Source organism: Saccoglossus kowalevskii, chromosome 8, assembly GCF_978046115.1.
Source record: "Saccoglossus kowalevskii chromosome 8, keSacKowa6.1, whole genome shotgun sequence".
NCBI classification, from domain to species: Eukaryota; Metazoa; Hemichordata; class Enteropneusta; family Harrimaniidae; genus Saccoglossus; species Saccoglossus kowalevskii.
Genome location: NC_140648.1, coordinates 19,614,298 through 19,635,757, shown reverse-complemented (window position 1 = coordinate 19,635,757; position 21,460 = coordinate 19,614,298). Strand labels below are relative to the sequence as shown.

At 36.4% G+C, this 21,460-nt stretch overlaps 2 protein-coding genes across 2 annotated transcripts; both read left to right on the top strand.

Moving 5' to 3' along the window:
• The first annotated feature begins 297 nt into the window (after positions 1 to 297).
• Positions 298 to 10,820, top strand: LOC100369364 (carbohydrate sulfotransferase 1-like). The gene is made up of 3 exons (XM_085502943.1): positions 298 to 453; positions 7,829 to 8,033; positions 9,674 to 10,820. Exons 2-3 carry the CDS (start codon positions 7,898 to 7,900, stop codon positions 10,696 to 10,698), a joined length of 1,161 nt encoding a protein of 386 aa, XP_085359069.1. The 5' UTR covers positions 298 to 453; positions 7,829 to 7,897; the 3' UTR covers positions 10,699 to 10,820.
• A 3,594-nt stretch (positions 10,821 to 14,414) lies between these two features.
• LOC102808411 (HAUS augmin-like complex subunit 2) lies at positions 14,415 to 19,305 on the top strand. The gene is made up of 5 exons (XM_085502942.1): positions 14,415 to 14,614; positions 16,620 to 16,724; positions 16,976 to 17,045; positions 18,060 to 18,301; positions 18,896 to 19,305. Exons 1-5 carry the CDS (start codon positions 14,507 to 14,509, stop codon positions 19,022 to 19,024), a joined length of 654 nt encoding a protein of 217 aa, XP_085359068.1. The 5' UTR covers positions 14,415 to 14,506; the 3' UTR covers positions 19,025 to 19,305.
• The last annotated feature ends 2,155 nt before the right edge of the window (positions 19,306 to 21,460 follow it).

Here is a 21,460-nt window from a genome sequence, read left to right as displayed (position 1 = left end):
CAGATGTCCTACATATTATTCGGAATTAGTATAACTTTCATTAATTAACCTATCTATTTTTTTTCCATTTTTCTTTGAAGAAATTCAGTTAGATCTTTGGCTATTAGTAAATTATATTCATTTGTTTCAAATACATGAAAATGTTAGCAATTGTGCTTGCGTATGAACACAGGGAAAACAAGCAAAAAGAAAAAATAGGCAGGCAATACTCCTTCATGATACGCGCCACCACCGATGGTAATACGAAAATGTCTATATGCTAATTAGAAAGGGGCCCTCCAAAGCGCATGTCGTCGTGGGAACAATACATGTATACAACTTCCATTCGCGGCTCGATGAGATGTATGGGAAACGCTGATAAAATGGGTGTTGTCCTATAATCAGTGCCGTAGAAGCGACGTAAATTATTGCTGAGTTCACAACGAGGCGGAGAACCTACATCCACGTCTATAGGTGAGTATTAAAAACTGATATCGTACGCGAAGCACCCGTGTACACGAACGACAAAATAGTACACGTTCTCTCACAGATGACTCCATTGTCTTAATCTAGTATGCATCCACCTTTATAATTATGGTAAATGCCGGTCACACGTCATAGTCGGTCAAAAACATGGTTGTTTTTCTAGTCCTTGACAATATCAGTAGCGGGGCCCCTGTCAGGTGTCAACCATTTGAACTCTAGGGGGTGGCACGAAGTCCAGTGTAATTATATTTTCGCGATGTCTCATCTGTCCATTTTTATTTTGTATTGATTGTCTGAACATCTTGCATGTTTTGTTTGTTCCCTCAGTGTCTAGCTTGCATTTTTAAAACAAATTTTCAAGCCACCCTCCTATAATTTTAAATGGTTGACCCCTTATTATTATTCAACTATAAAATGAGCTAGATACCACGTTACGTTAACATCCTGCTGTCGCCATATAGTATATGGCCAACACTATGGTGGATAACAAACCCACGGCATCAAAATACACGACATCGTTTCATTGTTTTCTCGTATACTAGTAGTATTTTGGTCCAACATGTATCAATTAGTAAGGCCTGCTACGTGAGGCACGTGTGATTAGCTATCATTGACTGTACAATGTTGACGCATTTAGCCCCCCCCCCACACACACACACCTGTAACGTCGGCAGTTGGACAAGTATATCAGAATAACCGGCGAATACGGTCGCCGTTCAGGGACTCTCTTGATGTTGTTCTCACTGCACTGCTAAAGCCATAAAGTCGGCCAGATATGTACTAGTATTGTTACGAAATATTTCCGTCTTTTGTGTGTAAGTCTTTATTCTGTACCCGGTTATATATTTACAGTATAAATCGTCATTTAAATTATTACCAATAATTGATTAGATAAAAAAAAATATATTTACTAAAATAATATTTTAATGCAATGTTTATTTCATGTGGTCTAGCTTCGATTCAATGAAAGTGTTTTCAATATGTTGTTGTTATTCATTAATATGTATACCTGTTGAACATATGGCTCATATAATAGGTATTTTCGATGCCTTGAACATCACATGTTATATCATAGATATTCGTCCCATACATCTTCTTATTTAAATTTTAGTTTTTCATGCTACAGTTAGCCCGGGCTGCAGTCAAAATTGAAATGAAATGCAATGCAACATATTACAATTTATTATACAACATGTGGCCTAATCGGTAAACTAGCTTTTCAATTCTGGTGTCAATTGCCAAACAGAGTTACCATATGGAACCTTCGATTCATCGGTAAACGGATTACGGTTTCTGACAGACGTGCTGTGAATTGAGATAAAAAAAAAAGCATAACATATTGGACTTCGATTGAAATTATGAATCGGTAAACCGTGTAACATTTCTGACATTGTCCGTTGTTTTTTTTTTCCATAACGTAATTATATATAATTTTTCACTGGTATGGGTTTAAAGTCATATTTGGAAACAAATAGGAAAATCATGTTATTCGATTATATTGTAACACGACACGAATCCACGTGTTACGGCGCCATCACGCAATGTGACATCTGAAGCGTGGTTTGCAGAAATATTGCGTTTTGATGATATAATCCTTTTTTTTTTGAAATATGCTTTTCAGGAAAAAGACTATATTTGCTTTCGAATTCCGAATTTAATTTTCTTGAAGCATTTCCTTTGTCTGATTGTACTAAAAAGGTTTGTGCCATGGTATGATGACAACTGTATTTATAATGCCCTTCGACTCTGTTATGTATCTTATATGTCAAGTTAACAGGTGCAAAAATGATACACTACAGTAACTTATATTTATACACGGCGATGAAGTTCTAGTTATGACCAGTATAGCGTCTCTCAGATCATGGAGCTAAATCATTTTTAGCTCCAGCACCAGACGTCCGATATCGCGTATTTGTGTTTATGCCGCGTTTACACTTGCCACTATGGGAGTGTCATGAATTTGTTTTTGCGTATCTGTTGACCGACTTAATTAGCTGATTATTAGCTGAATTGCTGTGTTATGTCTGTCATCGTTCAGGCCTATTTGAAGTTTTGGACGGAACTTGGCTCAGTGATTTGGAACTAATTACCAGATAACCGTCGCGATTCTGACAGTTTATATTCATAGTTATTAATGTAGTGAACGATTATTCAAAAGATATGACGTATTCAGTACTTAGTGTGATTGGCTTTATGATTGAAGGTTACGCCCTAGAGTCTTTTTACTGCTTTGTAATTGGTTAGAGTTTTGAAAATGAATAAAGAGAGTTTGAGTTGGTCTTGACGAGTACTCCACGATAGACGCAGTCGTGGTCCAGTCCTGGAGAGCCTTGGGGCGAGTGTTGACGCAGTCTAAGAGAGTCTTGGGGATTTTTTCCCCAGGGCGCTGTGTCTTATAGAGTGCTCGACTGATCGACTAAGACGAGAGTTGAAACGTATTTCGTTGTGTGTGTCTTATTTGACTGTAAAGTTAAAGTGACTTTCCCGATCCCGTACCTCAAGGGGACGAGATATAGAGACGAGACGAGATTCCCCCCTGACAAGTGTGGAGAACCCCGTGGAGAAGATTTCCCCCTGATAGGAGGATGAGATTTCGAAATCCTGTCAGTGGATAAGGGTGACATATCGAGATGTGCCAAAATTGATAAAATATCCATTGTTCACAGCCCCCGCCTCCGCTCAGATTTGTTTGGCATGCTTGCACATGGTATTATGATTCCGCCAGACAAGGTCACTTTCATCAATTCATCAACAGATAGCAGTGACGATTGGGGTAGTACTCGCAATGCCATGCAAGTTCGTTAGAGATAAAATAGTTCCTATCTGTAATATTAAATATATACCATGATGAAATATACCGACGGTTTTAACCTTCCATTGTTCTTTTATTTTGAGAGCTATTCATTGTTCTCCCACATTTTAATAATGGTAATAACTAAACACGTTGTTACATGTAATACCACTGAGAGAATGTCGGTAACTAAATGTACACGGTGTAATTACCGTTATTATAAGCTAGCTTCTGCATATGCTACGTTGTTCTCCGGCTTTTATGTTCACTTATTGTACTGACAGCTAATGCTGAATTAAAACCCATTAAATTTTCAAAATTAGGATCAGAATGTATCGTTTCCTTCACAATCCAGTGAAATAAAAACCTGGTGAATATGCCTGCAAGATGAAACCTGGTGAATATTTAATCCGGTGAATATTTCCCTTTATATACAGTATGTGATTTTATTATTTATTTCTTTGTATAGATGAACTGTAATTTGAAACAGTCACGGTAGACATCTAAAATAATCCCTTCATTTTTACTTGAGTCGCTTAATAACAGCGACGTTTCCATATGGTGCAATATTTTATCTAAAACTCCTATCTTCGAGCGCAATAATAACTTGTGCAATAATAACAGTATTTTAAGGCGACGGCGCATCGTATGAGTAGTGTGTAGCAGATTTGATAATTTGAGGTTATTAAATAAATACCAGAATTTATGGTCGACTTCAAATCATCAGAGTTGGTCGTTACACGAAATCGACCAGCATCAAGTTCAGCTGATTATATATGAGAAATATCCCTGTTAATACTGCTGGTCTTTACCAAGAACGGACTAGACATAAAAAGTCTTAGATATTATAAATAACTAAATAACAGTAGACATGTTTGTCTTGTATCACTGAAGAATACGTTTTATTCAATATGAAACGTGTTCTGGCCATATATGTAGGACTGGTTGTGAATGAACTGCATTCAGATATCAGCGGAAATAACTATCTATCTCAAAAAATATAAGCACCACTTTGCCAGTCCGTTTTACAAAGTTTAAACAAAACCGGTTTGTGTGTATGATGAGTAGGACACATCCATTTTGAATGAAATCGTGAAAATCACGAGTAAAGGCAACACATATTTTGTTTGAAAACCGGACCAGGTACACCTGAAAAATTTTTGATTATTAGTTGAAACACATGTGTATGGATTATGTTTTGTCTTTGTACCAACAGAGTCGGTCTATGAGAAATTGGTCCATGTATTCAATCTTTAAATCCCCTTATACTAATGACCATTTTCTCGGGTACCACCCCTTAAAATCTCTAATATTACAAGTACCACCTTCAAAAACCTCAGTCCCCTGAGCTTTTTTTAAAGCGCCAACACGCTAGTCAGCACATTTCAAAGTTTGAATCAACCATATTTTATTTTGAATTCGAAATTTATATATCAAAAAAGTTAACCTGATTAATGGGTGTATCACTGAAGAATACGTTTTATTCAATATGAAACGTGTTCTGGCCATATATGTAGGACTGGTTGTGAATGAACTGCATTCAGATATCAGCGGAAATAACTATCTATCTCAAAAAATATAAGCACCACTTTGCCAGTCCGTTTTACAAAGTTTAAACAAAACCGGTTTGTGTGTATGATGAGTAGGACACATCCATTTTGAATGAAATCGTGAAAATCACGAGTAAAGGCAACACATATTTTGTTTGAAAACCGGACCAGGTACACCTGAAAAATTTTTGATTATTAGTTGAAACACATGTGTATGGATTATGTTTTGTCTTTGTACCAACAGAGTCGGTCTATGAGAAATTGGTCCATGTATTCAATCTTTAAATCCCCTTATACTAATGACCATTTTCTCGGGTACCACCCCTTAAAATCTCTAATATTACAAGTACCACCTTCAAAAACCTCAGTCCCCTGAGCTTTTTTTTAAAGCGCCAACACGCTAGTCAGCACATTTCAAAGTTTGAATCAACCATATTTTATTTTGAATTCGAAATTTATATATCAAAAAAGTTAACCTGATTAATGGGTGTTTTGTGACTGTGTTTACCACGAACTGCTGTTGGTTTGAGGTTGTTGTTGTTGTTGGAGGTCACACATAATTCAATTTGTGTAATTATTGGAACAAATTATTTGCATAGTTTTTGGAGTTAAAGTAGAAGATGTATATAATATTCCTAACACATGCAATACGGCTTGCCCGACCTGAATCATATTTGAATGGAGTGATCCGTGGAACAAGCTTTAATAGTGCAAGCAAACAGACGGACAGACCTCCGCAAATGCGCTCAGTAAAACTGAAACTATGTGCTATACAGCTTAGCATCGCACCGCGGCATTGCAATGGTGCAAATCATTCAAGTCGGGTCCAACATGTCTCGATTAAAGGGTGTTTTTCTAAGTCCGCCACTGTTGTGGTCCATTTTCAGTCCTCTATTTCTAATTTACGTTGGTGATATGCCAATGCCGTTACTAATTACGTTGAATTGAATATGTATGATTACGTAGACACCTCCCACACTAGAAGTATTTTGTAAATGATAGACTCAGTCTTAATGTATCAAGAACGGAATTTATGGAGTGATTGGTAGTCTTGGCAAATAGTCAAAATAAAAGTGAAAAATAATTTAATATTACAGACAGAGCCACACACATATTGAACACCTGTGCAAGAACTTACCAATCAGTATACTGAGAAAATATGGAGATTATGCCCGCATACATCACTCCTCTTGACATATATGTTTTACTTTACTCATTTTTGATTATTGTGATACATCATTCCTATACACCGCGCTTCTGTGATGTCAAAATGAGGTCACGCACATAGTCAGAGCAATGTAGTTTAAATCGTCATCTGTGTTTGGTTGTGTTTGTCATCTAGAATATAGTATAATCTTACAAAAAAACATAATCTTCGTTGATAGACGAGTACAGATCAAAACGATGTCGACGATTTGGACAGACATCATGTCACCAGCTTATGTCATAGAACTGTGTTGTAATATAAATAATATAATATAATTATTAGAACAGGCAGATACTTTTCATCTCGCAAGACTACGCATTTTTATGAATTGTGCAGGTCTTATTCTTAGGGTCATGAGAACAACTATAGGACTAAAGTATTCAATAAATTAAATTGGCCATCTTTAAATAACTGAAGGTAATTACACCAAGCTACTCGCATGTACAAAGCAATGTACTTTCAAATGCCAGGGAATATATCCTCGCTCAATGTAGATAATAAACAAACCCACAATCATAAGACTAGATCTTCCCAACATTTACGAACCGTTAACCAGAGTTTGCAAGGCATAAAACCTCAGGATAGTTTTAAAGATGCAATATGGACGAGAATATGTAATTTTTAATATTGTTTGATACTGTATTTGAATATGCATCAGAATATGATTTCCCATCACCTGAAAATTCTGTTTTGTAGCACACACGAGTATCTGTTCGATGAAACAATAAAACGTGCAATGGTTGTTTTGGCACGTACGATAACAACCACTGTATGGTGCGTATTAGTGTTTTTTTTCGTGACGAATATTGTTGTGTGGCAACATTTTTATTTTATGATATGTCGTAATCCGATTTGGTCTACAGTACTCAGTAACGAACAACAATGTTAAACAATACAATACATATTTTATCTTTAAGTTCACTTGGGCACACCCATGGAATTCCATCTCTTCCTACATAAAGTGTTTCCTGGTGAGAGTTCAATAAACATAGTATCGATTGGAAATAGCTTCGATTGCGTGGTATGAGGGAATGATGATTTTTTTTATCAAGATTTATTTGCAAAGCCATTTGGCGTCGGGATGCTGAATCGTTGAGTTACGGAATATTGAGTTACGAAAACATCGCCCATATTTTAAAAACCACGCCCACTTTTGAGAAACCACGCACAATTTGTAACTCAATAATCAATTACAGTTAACAGAACGTAGAGTTACGGACGACATGAATATATATAACTCAAATGTTCGATAAACTATAAATGAAATTTCGAGTTACTAAACGTGAACGTTCAACAAAAACTCATGTTGCCCGTAACTCGAAGTTCTGTTAACTGCTAATTGAACATCACGTTAAAATTTGGGCGTGGCTTCTCAGAAGTGGGCGTGGTTTCTAAAATATGGGTGTGGTCATTTAAAATATGGACATTTTTGTAACTTGATGTTTTCGTAACTCGATGTCTGTAACTCGCTTGTGTGTGTTACTCAAGTCTAGACCACTATTTTTGGCGAGGTAGACAATATTACAGGGCAGCTCTATGCACGGACGCCCGAACAGGACAACCTCGTCATGACGCTAATTCCGAGATTCACAAAGACGTATGGTATGCATGTATACACCACTACCTGTTGTTTAATCCCAATTGTACCAGCCCAATGCAGTTTTAAGGATTTGGTTCTATTAGGGTTACACCACCGACCCCCGAAACATAATGGAACCGTCCTACAACTTGAGGTGAAAGTCTTTCATCACGTATCTTGATCTCCGACCATGCGCACGACAGTACCCTGACCATACTTATTTGATTTACTTGCAGTGTCACCCGTGTCATGGTGTTCATCCCAAGTTATCAAACATTCGACAGCTGATCACATCGCACAGTGGCATGGGCGGCGGCGGCTCAAGGCATATAAAACGCCTGTGTCTCAGACAGCGTCTTTTCTTGGTCATTTCGCTTACATCTGTTGCTGTGACTGTGCTGGTTTTCTCACGGCGAAATGACGTTTTTAATCCACACTCTGGTGAGTATACATATATATATATATACGTGTCAGGTAATGATACAGTTTAATACCTCCCCTGGTTCAGTTTGATTTATGCCCCGGCGTTCTCGTTCTCGTAGTTCTCAAAGGGACTGTGAACAAGACAGCACCTGTGTTGCTGTTCGATCTTGTTTACTTCCGTGATCTGTATAATACTATAATAGTAGGCAGGTCTCGCAATTAATGTACAAAGTTGTAGCAATGTGTCTGTCCATTTGAGAACATGTTAGTGAAGTAACAATAACTACAAATTATGAAGGAGAATAATATAAATCCGGTTTGTAATTTGTCCCCACGAATGAATATATGAATATCCGTTCTTCACGACGAAGATGGCGCATGCGCATTTCGTCTTGGTCAATTGACCCTTTGTACTGCATTTTATTAAAATAGTGCTAGTGATTTTTGTCGTCTACTATTCAACAGGTCATTCCAATAACTAACTTATCCGTATCATCTCGTTTCAAGGTTTCTTATAAGGCAGCTGTATTTGTATACATGCACACCTTACATTGGAACAGCTACTGTGCATTTGCATTCCCAAACCTTGTATTTATTTGTCAAACTATTAACTAGATTTTTTGTTCATTTTTCAGAATATTTTTTTTTAAACTCCATAGGCAGATCGTTGTTGAACTACAGGGTTAACCTATATGCAATATGAACCGATGAGATGATGAATTGTTTGAGTTACGGGTGGGGCAACGAGTTATGATTATCGAGTTACAAAAACATTAAATTAACCGACCGTCCGAGCTACGAGTATCGTAGATTTTGTTGTTGTTGCACCCAGCGACTAAAGCTAAAAGCTGAAACAAACAAGCTTACCGCGTGGCAAATAATGAATTTCAGTATGTAGATGTTAAAACAATAAAAACAACTCTAAGTTCAATTAACTGTTAATTTAATTTGAGTTAATAAATTTGAACGTTAAACAAAAAACAAAAAAAAATTATGTTGCCCATAACTCGAAGTTTAGTTAATTAATTAACATTCGTGTTCTAAATTTGCCGTGGGCTTGCCTATTTTTGGAACTGGGTGGTTTCGTAACTCAATGTCCGAACCAATGTGATACTAGAATTTGGGATAAGGTTTTATTGTTATACAGTGTTTTTCAGACCACCAATTAAAATGATAAATCGGCGTCACGCTTGTGTATCTTGCCTTCGTGGTTTGCTTAAATATCAAACCACAAAGGTGGGCTTTATACTGTAAATAAATTGCAGATCACTGTCGTATTACATGGTGAGTGTAATTTACATATATGCACGTGACGGGGAATGCATTGGTAGTCTCAGCAACCAAATGTCACCACGATATGTCCTGCGTGTCGGTCATTTGAGATATATCGCTCATCCACCAATAATACTGCTCCATTAAACATCACGTGTTTGTAGCAACTTGAGTGGTTTGCAATGTGTTGTGTACGCAAAAAATACTAAGTAGAACCATGCAAGATACAGTCATTGTGAAGCATTACTATTGTTTCACTTGTGGTGATTTTTCTTTTCTGTTCAACTTGTTATAAATAAAACAACATTTTATCTAAATCAGATGTAACCATATTTATTTAATTCGTATGTAACTTTGTCGAATTAAATTTTCGATCTCTATTTCAGATGACCATGGAAAGGAGAGCTCTGGACACGGTGAAGTTAGTCAGTTGGAGGAATGGTTGTCTGAGAGGGGCCATAAAGTTATACCTAACTTGTTCCGAAATATAATTAATTCCACATCAAACGAACCGAGCAGAGGAAGTCAGGTGCTAATCATGGCAAGTCAAAGATCGGGATCTTCTTTTCTCGGTGAGCTGTTTAATCGTAACCAGGATGTTTTTTACTCCTTTGAGCCTATTCGTCCGCTTACATTCGCCGTGCTTCGCGGTGAGCTCGATAACAACCAATTCGAAAACGAGGCAATTGCTAAATTATCAAATACGTTGAAATGTAAGGATGTGAGGGTGTACAAAAGAACTGGAAAGAGTAGAACTGATCGTAAATTATTCGATTTGACAAAGGCGTGCAGGAACAAGCGCCACGTAGCAGTAAAAGAAATCCGTTTTTACAAACTCGATACTCTTCGAACACTAGCCGAGGACCCGAATTTAAATTTTAAAATAATCCACCTCGTTCGAGACCCGAGAGCAATTATAAATTCCAGGGAGAACTCATTTTTCTCTAATCATGACTTCAAAAGAAAACGAGTTCCGTGGGATGAGGTGACAGACTTGTGCAAAGACTTGCAGCATAATTTAGACCTGATAACGACGCTTCCGCAATGGTTGAAAGGGAAATACTTTTTAGTCCGTTACGAGGACTTGGCACTCCGCCCTCTAGAGGCAACGAGGGATATTTACAACTTTTCGGGGATGCCGATGGACGAAGACGTCGAGAAGTGGGTGTATGAAAACACACAGACAGAGCAAGGTGGCGACTTATCCACGACTAGGAATTCCACCGAAAGAGTTACAGCGTGGCGGAATGAATTGTCGTTTTCCGTTATAGCGGATATACAGAACAAGTGTAAAGAACCCATGGAAATGCTCGGCTACATTTCACTACAAGACCAAACACAGCAAAATACGTTATCTTTACCTGTTTTTACAGATGAAACAGAGTTTTTCAACTTCCCGTATATCCTTTAACCCAACTTTCTCTTCAATTTCCAATAGTTCAGTATAACATACTGACAAATAGTTATCTTCAAGTTGTGCCCAACCCTACAGAAGAACAACGTTGCAAATCTTTTAACGAAAAGTGTGAAGGAGTCGCCACAGTTGTGATAGACATTTTGAGAATCCGAATTCACTGACTGTGAATCATTCGCATGCTAATGGTGCACACTAACTGAACATGTTAGCTTAAGTGCTATAATTCTATACGAATCGATGTTGTTATCGTCATCGTGAATTTTCATTTATTTTTATTTATTTATTGTTTTACTGTTCATATATTTCGTCCCTGGTGACCGTGGGGACATCAAAATTACTTCTGGCTAGTTAAGTTTAATTTTGCCTAATATACGCCAAGTGGCACTAATTTGAATTGGAATATTATACCAGAAACACTGCCAGTCGCTGCGTTACATATACATTATATCGTGATTATAACTACTTAAATGAATTCATTAAAAATTAGTCACAGCATAGTATTATTCAATATCGTATGAGTCACAATTGGCAAATTGGCAGAATGAAACTCTTTAATTGGCCCGTCGTGAAAATAGGCTTATACCACAGTTACTATTGGTTTATTTTGGTGTATATGTATAAATATATGGGTGTATCGACGTATTTTTTCTAACGACCAAGAGTTTCTTCACAACATCATGTTTTCGGCCGTATCCCAATGTGCAAATATCCACGATGTTGATTCTATGATGTTAACTGGGTAGCATCGTCGATAGTTACGTCCCCTTTGGCCCGCCACGTTCAAAAGGTCACATATCATCGTTAATCTCCTATGCATATGGATATTACCATGGAAGGTACTAACGTTAGTACCTTCCATGATATTACTAAGCTGGTTTATGTTCTCCGTGTTTTCAATATGGTCGTCATCTTAATGCCCCTCCCCACTCTGACGTGGTGCCAGTGGCCTTTACTTATTGTTATTTTATATTACAATATAATTTGAATGTATTTATTCTCGCACCAATACCCGACATGTATATCTTTTTTGCTTTGATCACTGATACTTTCTCGTGCAATATCTAGTACGCAATGTGCGTATTTTAACTTGTTGAAACTTCGAAATAAAATGTGTACATTTTGTACTAGCTTTTGTCTTCAATATTCTTTATGGACTGGATACGACTTTTGCGGCCCGAGGTTGTGTGGCGCGAGCGCCTGAGCTTGGTACAATTACAATTTTACCACGGCGTGACCTCAAACACGCGACGTAATTTAGAATGACGCGTTTTTTTTATTGATGAAAGCTTGGCGTGCTGGGCCGGGCGTGATACGGGAAATTATTGCCCTGATGTGAGGGCGCAATTCCCATAGCGTTACGAGACCGGGCAATACGAGGTATTTGATAAGAAGTAATTTTATTCAGTGAATATTTTTAAATTACTACATTGAACATTAAATCATTGAATGTGACATGTATAAGTCACGTACTTCAAATTATATATAGCGCCCACACACTGATTCTGACGTTTCTTTCCAAAAAATGTATGACTTTTTGAATAAAATGATTTGACCTATATTTTCTTGAGTTTATTAATTAAGTCAATGCTGGAACATCCTTTTTCGATGTAAGTAAGTGAATGGAGTTTGGCGACGCCAACTACACAGCACCGATAATTACCCATAATCTCAGAAAAAATTGACGTTTGGTGAATCTCACTAAAATACAGCGATCTGTGGACTCATTCTGAGAACATACATTTTTACCTTCGCCAAGAAAGTTATGTTTACAGTTTGATAGTCTGTCAGCAAAATAACGGAAAATATATGGACGGATTGCTTTGGAATTGTTACCAGGTATGTGAAGAACCTATTAAATTTTGGTTGTGACCACGGTCTGGATCCAGGATTTTTTATTCAGGATTCTTCACCATTTTTAGCACAAGTTTAATTAACCCCATAAACCATACGCAGTGTTTGGTAATGCAGCATAAGATCCCAATGAGTTCTATAAGATATCAAAGATCTGGAGCTTGATAAAATTTATGGATACAATGATCAACAGAAAAAATGAGGGGAGGCGAGTCATGGTGGTGTATGTTGATAGAAATTAACATGCAAACATTTCATTAGCTTGACCCGGAACTGAAGGAACCATTTTTTGACAAATCGTAATAATAAAAATTCCACTAGCCCAACAAACGCAATAAGCTGGCTCATTAACCAGCATGAACGCACCCCCCCCACTCTAGACCAAAATAATGTTCGACTCCCGAAGGATTTTAGCCAGATTGATTTTTTCTAATTTGATGTTTTAGCTCATAGCTTTTATACTTATGGGAAACTATATGGCGAAAACTAATACCCCGTCTCTATGGAAACAAGTCTGGTTACGTCCCTCTGTTTTTTCCCACAGAAATGAAACATACCGCCGTGTTCAATATCGGTGTTTTACATTCCACATTCAGTCAAGTAGATGTTCCCAAGTAAGATTCAGAAATAACTTAGAGGTAAAGGTAATTTACAGGACAAAACAAAAATGAGTATAAACTGACAAATTAAAAATGCTAGAAGCGATGAAAAATTAAGCTATTACTATTACTAATGCGAAAGGAAGAGTAATAATAAAACAATTATCTATATAACTTTGTTTGTCTGATGTTAAAACTGTTATATAGTCACTATGTCAGTTTATGGACAGTGACATGCATTACTCAATGTAACACCGAACCACGGATCAAAGAAATTGGAAATGTGGTGATTATGATCAACATGATCTTCCAAAATAAGTTTTTCATAATTTCGCCAATGGTGGCACTGTTTACGAGAGTTTATTCGTTATTTCCACTTTGTTCTTATATAGCGAAAATAATTTTTAATTGAAAAAAACTTGTTTTATCATTTAATGGGATGAACGGGATGGGGTGAACGGCGTTGAATAAATACAGTTGACAAACACAACATCCCCAGTGGTCTAGTATTCGGATACATCTCTTGCCATGAGGTTGAACTTGTCTACCCATTTAAAACTATAAGTATTACGATGATATTAGATTCTTTCACCTTGGTTATTCTTCTGATATTGAGAGTAGACTATTTTTCTTCAAATTGTCAAGAAGTACATTGAATTACAACTTGTGTGGATCACTATAATGTTGACGTCTGACCGTGTGACAAACTAGGGCGAAGCAAACCCAACAGCTCAACGTACATGGCTACTATGACACGATACGGCACTCAGTAACTTTTAAATACTCAAACTTGAATGTCAATTAACATCTGCGTTGTCTCACGAATGTTATTAAAGAAAAAAACATTATTGGGAGTGAATCGAACTACTAAAAAGTGTGGTAAACTTGCGCACTTTCAAGTTCTCAACTTCAAGTTCCGAAAGCCGGATCGTCTGTTCGAGAAATATAAGCCTTCACTAATCTAAACATTTGTCCGTCCCACAAGAATTTTGAGCGGCGCATACTCACCATTCAAAATGATCATATCACGAACGGTGCAAAATGTACGATTGAATGTGTCCTCAATCTGACCATACATTAAAAAAAAGTTTTTTTTTTTCTTGAGCCAGACTGGGTAAATGTTGGGACTTTTTCTGAATTGAGACGATCGTTTGCCGATTTGACTGGTATTTCCAACGAGGGTAGCGGCATAATCACTCGTAGTTTTAAACAGCGCCGCGTCGCGATGGGATACGATTTCATGAACGTTGCATTCTGGGTACTATCCAACATGGCAGACAGCGCGATGTTTTGAAAACACCGCTTTCAAGTTTTGCACATTTTTGCCGTTTTAAACAGATCGCCAAACTGAGATGGAACGGTTCGCAGGTACACCAAACCCGTGGGTATCAGAGAACAAGTCACTCGGGGCAACGGGAAATGTGCTTACCATCGCCGAACGCACTGGTCACTTAAAACGGGTAAGAATGTACATGTATTTGTTTTGATTTGATTTTAATTCTATTTCTAAACCGTATACGGAAGTACAAACACTTCTCAATAAAACAGCCTAAACTTGGAACAGATCAGCAATATTTGCTTAAATTATGTGTGGTGAATATTCATTTAGTGGTATTAATATGGTGTGTTTCATCATTGCCCTTTCACTCACGACGTATCTTTCAATGAGCGAGTAGGGACTTGCACCGGTGCGGGGGGGGGGGTGACTCAACTCTACTCACCGGTGAATATACTAGTGATTAATGGTACTTTTACATTCTCTAGATTATGGATGTATTAGTATTTAAAGTGCATGTGAAACGCTTGCTACCCCAATGTCCATAATTATTTATTAGTAATAGTATGTGAATATTATTATAGTTTATTTATTTGAACACAAAATAAATAAATTTAATAAAAAATGAATTTCAAAGTTGTTGCCTGCTACCAGTCACTATAACATTTCACAACGAAGCTCCTCATTAGCCCTCATTTGCATACAAGTTACTGTAAAATGACAAATTTTCACTGGGTTTAAATTTCACTGATTTAGCATTTCAGGCATATTCAGTGGGTTTCAAATTCACAGGTTTATCATTTAGATAATGTGTTCTATGCTCAATTTACATATTTACTGGGTTTTAATTTAATAGTGCATTTTTCACTCAGCGAAATAAGCAAAATTAAAACCCAGTGAATAATTAACCCTTTTACAGTATGTCACCAGAGGAACATTGCTGGACAACATAGACATGGTTACTTTGGTAGTAGGACTGTGACATGATTCTGGAGAATACACCAGGTTCCAATTTATGATCTATTGATTTTTAAATAATTATTCTAAAAATAAACTTCCACTAATTTGTTTTTAACTAATCTTGAACAACAATTATTACGCTGTATTATCAGTACATTAGCAACTTGCATTACTGGAGTTCGGATAATTTTCTCCTACATTTCGTGACCTGCCATCATAGCTTACAATAATATATTTTGAGTTTGCTCTTTGTTTGATCCCTATAAATGAACATTTATTGCACAGATTACTCCACACTATTTAGATATGTGGCAGTTTTGAAAGTATGCTAAGCCAGCTTAATGCTGGCTAAATGTTAAGTTACACTTGAACTGAACCTTATATAACGTACTTCCCCGAGTATAAGCCCACCCCTCTATATTGTGAATGGGGTGTGAATGAGCAAACTATTTTTCGACATGACTTGTTGGCGACCGTGAAAGGTTTAAATACTTCCTCCACCCGCAGTTTACCTTTCGAAAATTGCGAATTAACAACTATAAGGGGAAAAATCACAGATCGCATTTTTAACATCGCAGTAATTCACGTCCGGATTGTGTTGAAAAAATTACTTCATCAATAATCAGAAAACTTTGTCTGTACGACACAGCAAGATGTTCAGGTCAAATCATGATAGAAACACCATGGCGGAAATTTCTTTGTATCAAGAGTTTGCGTACGATCGAAAACATTCCACAACAAAGATAAAGATAACAATATTGCCTTCGACTGTTTTCCCATAGACCCTACCCATTTTTGCACTGTAAATTCAGACGGTATGTAATAACTTGTGTGTATTTTTATGAACATGTTTGTTTCTTCATTGTAATGTGTAATGGAAATCAAAACAAACAAAACCGGCGCTGTGAACAAAAAGTTTTAATTTGTTCTATTGACAATTATCACATAATTTTATGTTAAATTAGATGCTTTTGTTTGTATAGAACTGACAGATACTAAAAGTGTTTTGGGTGCCAGTAGGTTTTCAATTTTCTCTTTTTGGAAATTAACACGCTAAATGTGGGCAGGTACTCCCAACTTTCTAGGCTGTAATTATCAAGACCTCTTCACTTTGAGACTAGTTGGTAGTCTTGCATCTATAATGAGGACACAATGGTAAAATAATCAGTATCTTTCATCTTCACTCTCTACAAAAAAGTTAATAAATCATCATCTTCTTTGTCCTGCAGAGAAGAGATCAGGAATTGTCTCTGATTGCGAGAGAACATTCGCCGTCTTTGAAGCTGATAAGTATGCTCAAAGAAATCCAGTCTAGAAGAAACAAACTTTACAAGGTAGAAGAAACATGATTATTTATTTTGTGACAATTCATCTTATTCTTCTCAAGTTTCTTTCGTCACATGTTTTCTGATTCATATAGTTGACCCCCAAGATAGTCTGACAAATACTAATATGTCTGTATATGCATATGCTTTAGTAACTGGTTGCTAAGAAACCTTCGTTTGCATACAAAGATAAAATAATGGCGCTGATCAATGTGATGCGAGCTAAAATTCGATTTTCAATGTGTGTCTGTTATTTACAGATTGATACTGAGGTGAAAAAAAGATTACTTGATAAATCAACGCAAGATATCACACACCTGGATGTCCTGGGTATGTTCTTCAAATGTTTGTAAAAAAATTTGTCACCACTATGAGAGTAATTTAACATGTAGTGGTGTGGAATTTAGTTCCTCTATAGTCAGGGTTGCTTTTGATGGGGTAAGGGTAAAAACAATTTGAACTATATTGCATGTAACGGTAATACCGGTATTATGATTTTGTTGTAATTATAATACTAATTATAGTTTTGTACTTTGAAATTACTACAAAAGGGGGTACTTAACTTGTTTCATGGAAACTATGGCACTGTGATTTCCCTTGTAGTGTTAGGCCCTAAGCAGCTAGTCACAGTAAAATTCCTGCGTCAAGAAGAAGTTCTTCAGTAACTTAAATTACTTCTAGTTTTTCTGAAGCTGTTTAGGTGGCAAGTACTTGTTACCAAAGAGGTTAAGTTAAAGCAAGATGATCGTCACCTGCACATGCAGGAATTGAGTCCCAATCAACGATAACAACACACGCTAAAAACGCAAAGGCTCATGTGTAGACGCTTGTTTGTAAACAATGACACGCTATGGCCATCTGACGCATGCGCAGGTGACGACTCCCCTTTTAAGAGAAATTTCTATTTAATCCACTACTCATCTACTCATTATGTCAAGGATTCTGTGACTTTTTACAAGCACAGGAAAAGCACAGATAGATAAGCTCTTGCGTCCCCTTTGACTGGATGGCATTTCTCCAGTGAGCTTTACAAGTTAGCAGAATATTCTTTTTTTTCACTGCTAAGTAGGCAGCCAACCATGGGAACTGAACCCACATTCTTCCTAGTGCTGGGAAGATATACTAACCATTAATCACACATCAGAAATAAATTGTTATTGTGATACTACTATATAATGTCTTCCAGACCAGATTACCGATAGTCTTGGTATAAAATAATTCACCTAGAACCCATGTAAATGTAACTTGCATTGTAACTTTCTTATCTAATAAGAAATCTGGTCTGTACATCCACCTTATTTAAAAAAAAAAAAAGAATTCATGTTTATTTTTTTCCTGGCTTAGAACAAAAGATCGGTAAGCTTAATGATTTGAGCGAACACCTCCAGTCAGTGACTTTACACAAGGACGTCATTATCAATCGACTTCAGCAGCCATCAGTCGGGGAAGGATTAAAAATAGAAGCAAGATACCACCAGTTTGTGTCTGGTCTGTTTCCAATATTAGCAAAGTGTCTGTCAGAGCTCAGTTCTAATCTGGATAACATAGAATGGCTTGGTAATCTTAATCTGTCCGATGGACAACTGGTAAGTCTCACAATGTTGAATTTTTGAGTGTGTATTTATTCACTGAAAAACAATTATTTTTGTTGTATTATGTTGCAAGAAAAAATGTTTTTGGTAAATTCAGAATAAATATAAATTTATTAGTTAATTTACTTAAATATTATAGTTTGTCTGGTTTTTGTACTCACCTGATAACAGATCTTGCGCTTATCAGCAATTCAGCGCTGGAAACAGGGTTCTTTTATTTTTGAAGATTTGATCTATGACCATAGTGTAGGTTAAGTGTCATTGGATTGGAAATGTGAATCTCATTTATGGGAAAGTCTCTACTATTCTGAGTATGTTTATGCACCCTGGAAATCACTGCTGTTTAAAATGTCATATGTACAGTGTGGCTCTTCCCATGGTGCATCTCACTTAAATTGAACAATGAAAACCTAATGGGTGTTTCATTCTTTTTAAATTCATCATTGATTTAGTCACCATGTGGTGTGACAGCTATGGTGCTTCAGGACGATTGCAGCGATACCCTTCAAAACAGTCAGATATTTTGTTGAAATTGGGTGCTCCAAGAATACTGTGCCTGTTTAACAATACACATTGTTTGCATTGCAGGACAAAGTACTGTCAGATCTCACCGCCACTCTAGCGCAGTTACAAACCAGATGTCAATCAATTATGCAAATGAGGGATGTCATTGGCTCCGTTCACAAGACCAAGATTTTCAACCAATCATCACGCTAAGAAACTTGTACATGATTTTTTTGTTCTTTTTTGATGAAGTATATCGTGACATTAAAGTACTACCGATACGGCGCACATTCAAATTTTTTGTGAATAAACAATGTATTTTAAATGCGTTGTATGGGACTTATTTTGAACATGACATTGAATGATAACTGTGACACTTCAACTTGTGGTGTTATTTACTTTTTTTACTTATTTTTTTTTCAGACAAACACGCATTTTAAGCATGTATGCCTCAATGTAATAAAATATCAAATAAATTGTGTGTAGAAAATGAGTGATACTGCAATGTTTTCTTGCCCACTTTTAAAATTCAGCTGTGTGACAAATTTCCCTCACATCCATCACCAAAGAATGATGCAAGTCATAATAACACATCGTCAATAGATATCTGCAATAACTTTATAAATTTAGAAAACAAAGTGCCTACATTTACGGAAGTGACCTTTATTTTGGCATTTCTTAAAGTGCATTATGCAAATGATGAAATGATGCATGTAATTAAGGAAATACAATTCTTTTGAAACTGAGCCAATTGTTTGTCTAAATAATTTTTCACTCAATGCTCACTAAATACTGTTGACAAAAATGTTCTCGCACTGGTCCTTCTAAGACACAAACATGTTTATATAATTTACTAGTATAATAACCCCCCAGACTATCCTGCCAGCATTTCATTCTCTGGGGTCACAGATTCTTAAAAATGGGCTGAACCTGAATGTAGTAGAAAGATGTTCAGGTAAAATGGAAAATAACAACCAAATGTTGACAATGGGTACTATTAATTGCTTGAGATGAGTTGCTATTGTTTCGTATGTTGAACCTGGTAGCGAAAAAAAAAGTCGTTTTATAGCTCAATGATTGATCCGATTATTTGGTGCTTTAATTTCATCAGTGTCTAGTGCATGTACTTTCTTTGTCAGAGTTTTCCCAGTTCACAAAATATCTGTACTGTACTTAGAAGGCGTGGTAAGAAATGATGACCATTTGCTGTGGAAATAGAACATCGTACACAAGTCTGCACATGTCAACTTTATTTTTATGACATCTGTCTGGCAGCATGGTTGTAAGATAATCCTATTGTTTGTATCGTTAATACTTCAGATTTGCCTTATGTTTTCCACTGATATTCTATAATCCGATAATCTAAAGTTAATTTAAAATGATTGATTGGCATTTCATGGATAAGTCGAATCACTCGTGCATATCAGGGAGCTGTGGATTTTAACAAAATGAGAAGAGATGTATTATTTTTTTAGTTTGGTTTGAAGTTGTATCGTAAAACGTTCCATTTTGTTGAAAATGAAGCTCAGATCTTTCCTCCTCTTGAATAATAATGACCATTATGCTTTGATTTGTAACTCAATGGAAATGTGCTAATAACTAGTTTCCATGGAAACTGAGTGTTGAATTTTGTATTTCACTTTTGCTACCTGTTTGAAATTGGACATGGATCTAGATCAGTTTGCATCTATCATGATTTGTAAAGCAAATGTGTAGGAGAAGTCATATTTTAGAATTTAGTAGTTATATTTATTGGAAATATTAGATCCATTTTCAGATAAGGTTTTGTTTGATAAAAACGACTTATTTCATTATAAATAGTCAAATCAATCAACAGTGGTACACAATTTTATGTAGAAAGAAGCTCCCTATCCCCCATTGCTGGAGATGTATTATGAATTTATTTTACTGTAGTTTGAACTTCACAATCAGAATGATGATCGCCGTGACGTAATTTCTTTAATTCCGCTTCAAGTTTTCATGCCTCATCTGTGTAAACCGGCGGTATAGAATTCAACATGTAATACAAATAACATAACAATATTTTTTTATCATTAAGGCCAGACTTTTTTTTATTCCTTGTTTCGCAATTTTTATAAGGCAGTTTTTTTGAGAAGGGCGGAAAAAAAATAAAATTAATTATTTTTTTCTATTAGATTTGTGTGATTCTCAAAGAATTGTAAGTGAGATCATTGATCGGAGGGAAGAAATGAAATAACATTTTGTTCCATGTATAACCTTGTTTCTCATCTGCGCGAGACATCGGTACTTTGATCATGATACTCCCACGAAAATGCAACTTGGATTTGTTATGCGGCGGGCGGTAAAAAAATTAAGATAAAAATAATATTTTTTTAGCATTTTTTTTACGCTTACAAGTCGGCGGGCGCGAGAAATTACGCTGAAATAAAATTATATTTATTTTTATTTCATTTTCGGCTCCTGTTCATTCGGCGGGTTCGCGAAACAAGGAATAATAAAAGTCTGGCCTAAGCTTGCACTTGACAATACTAGTAATATCAGATTTATACACTTGGATTGTGACCGGACACATGTATAAGTAATTACAGGGTGATTCATCTCCACGTCGTATGGAAGTGTAGACACGTAACCGAAATTTAAAGGGCGGCGGTCGTCGCGCCGCGCATG

Coding starts and splice junctions, on each gene's coding strand:
- LOC100369364 (XM_085502943.1), top strand. CDS start 7,898: ATGGGCGGCGGCGGCTCAAGGCATATAAAACGCCTGTGTCTCAGACAG. Junction 8,034..9,673: donor CGTTTTTAATCCACACTCTG/GTGAGTATACAT, acceptor TCTCTATTTCAG/ATGACCATGGAAAGGAGAGC.
- LOC102808411 (XM_085502942.1), top strand. CDS start 14,507: ATGGAACGGTTCGCAGGTACACCAAACCCGTGGGTATCAGAGAACAAG. Junction 14,615..16,619: donor GCACTGGTCACTTAAAACGG/GTAAGAATGTAC, acceptor TTTGTCCTGCAG/AGAAGAGATCAGGAATTGTC. Junction 17,046..18,059: donor CACACACCTGGATGTCCTGG/GTATGTTCTTCA, acceptor TTCCTGGCTTAG/AACAAAAGATCGGTAAGCTT.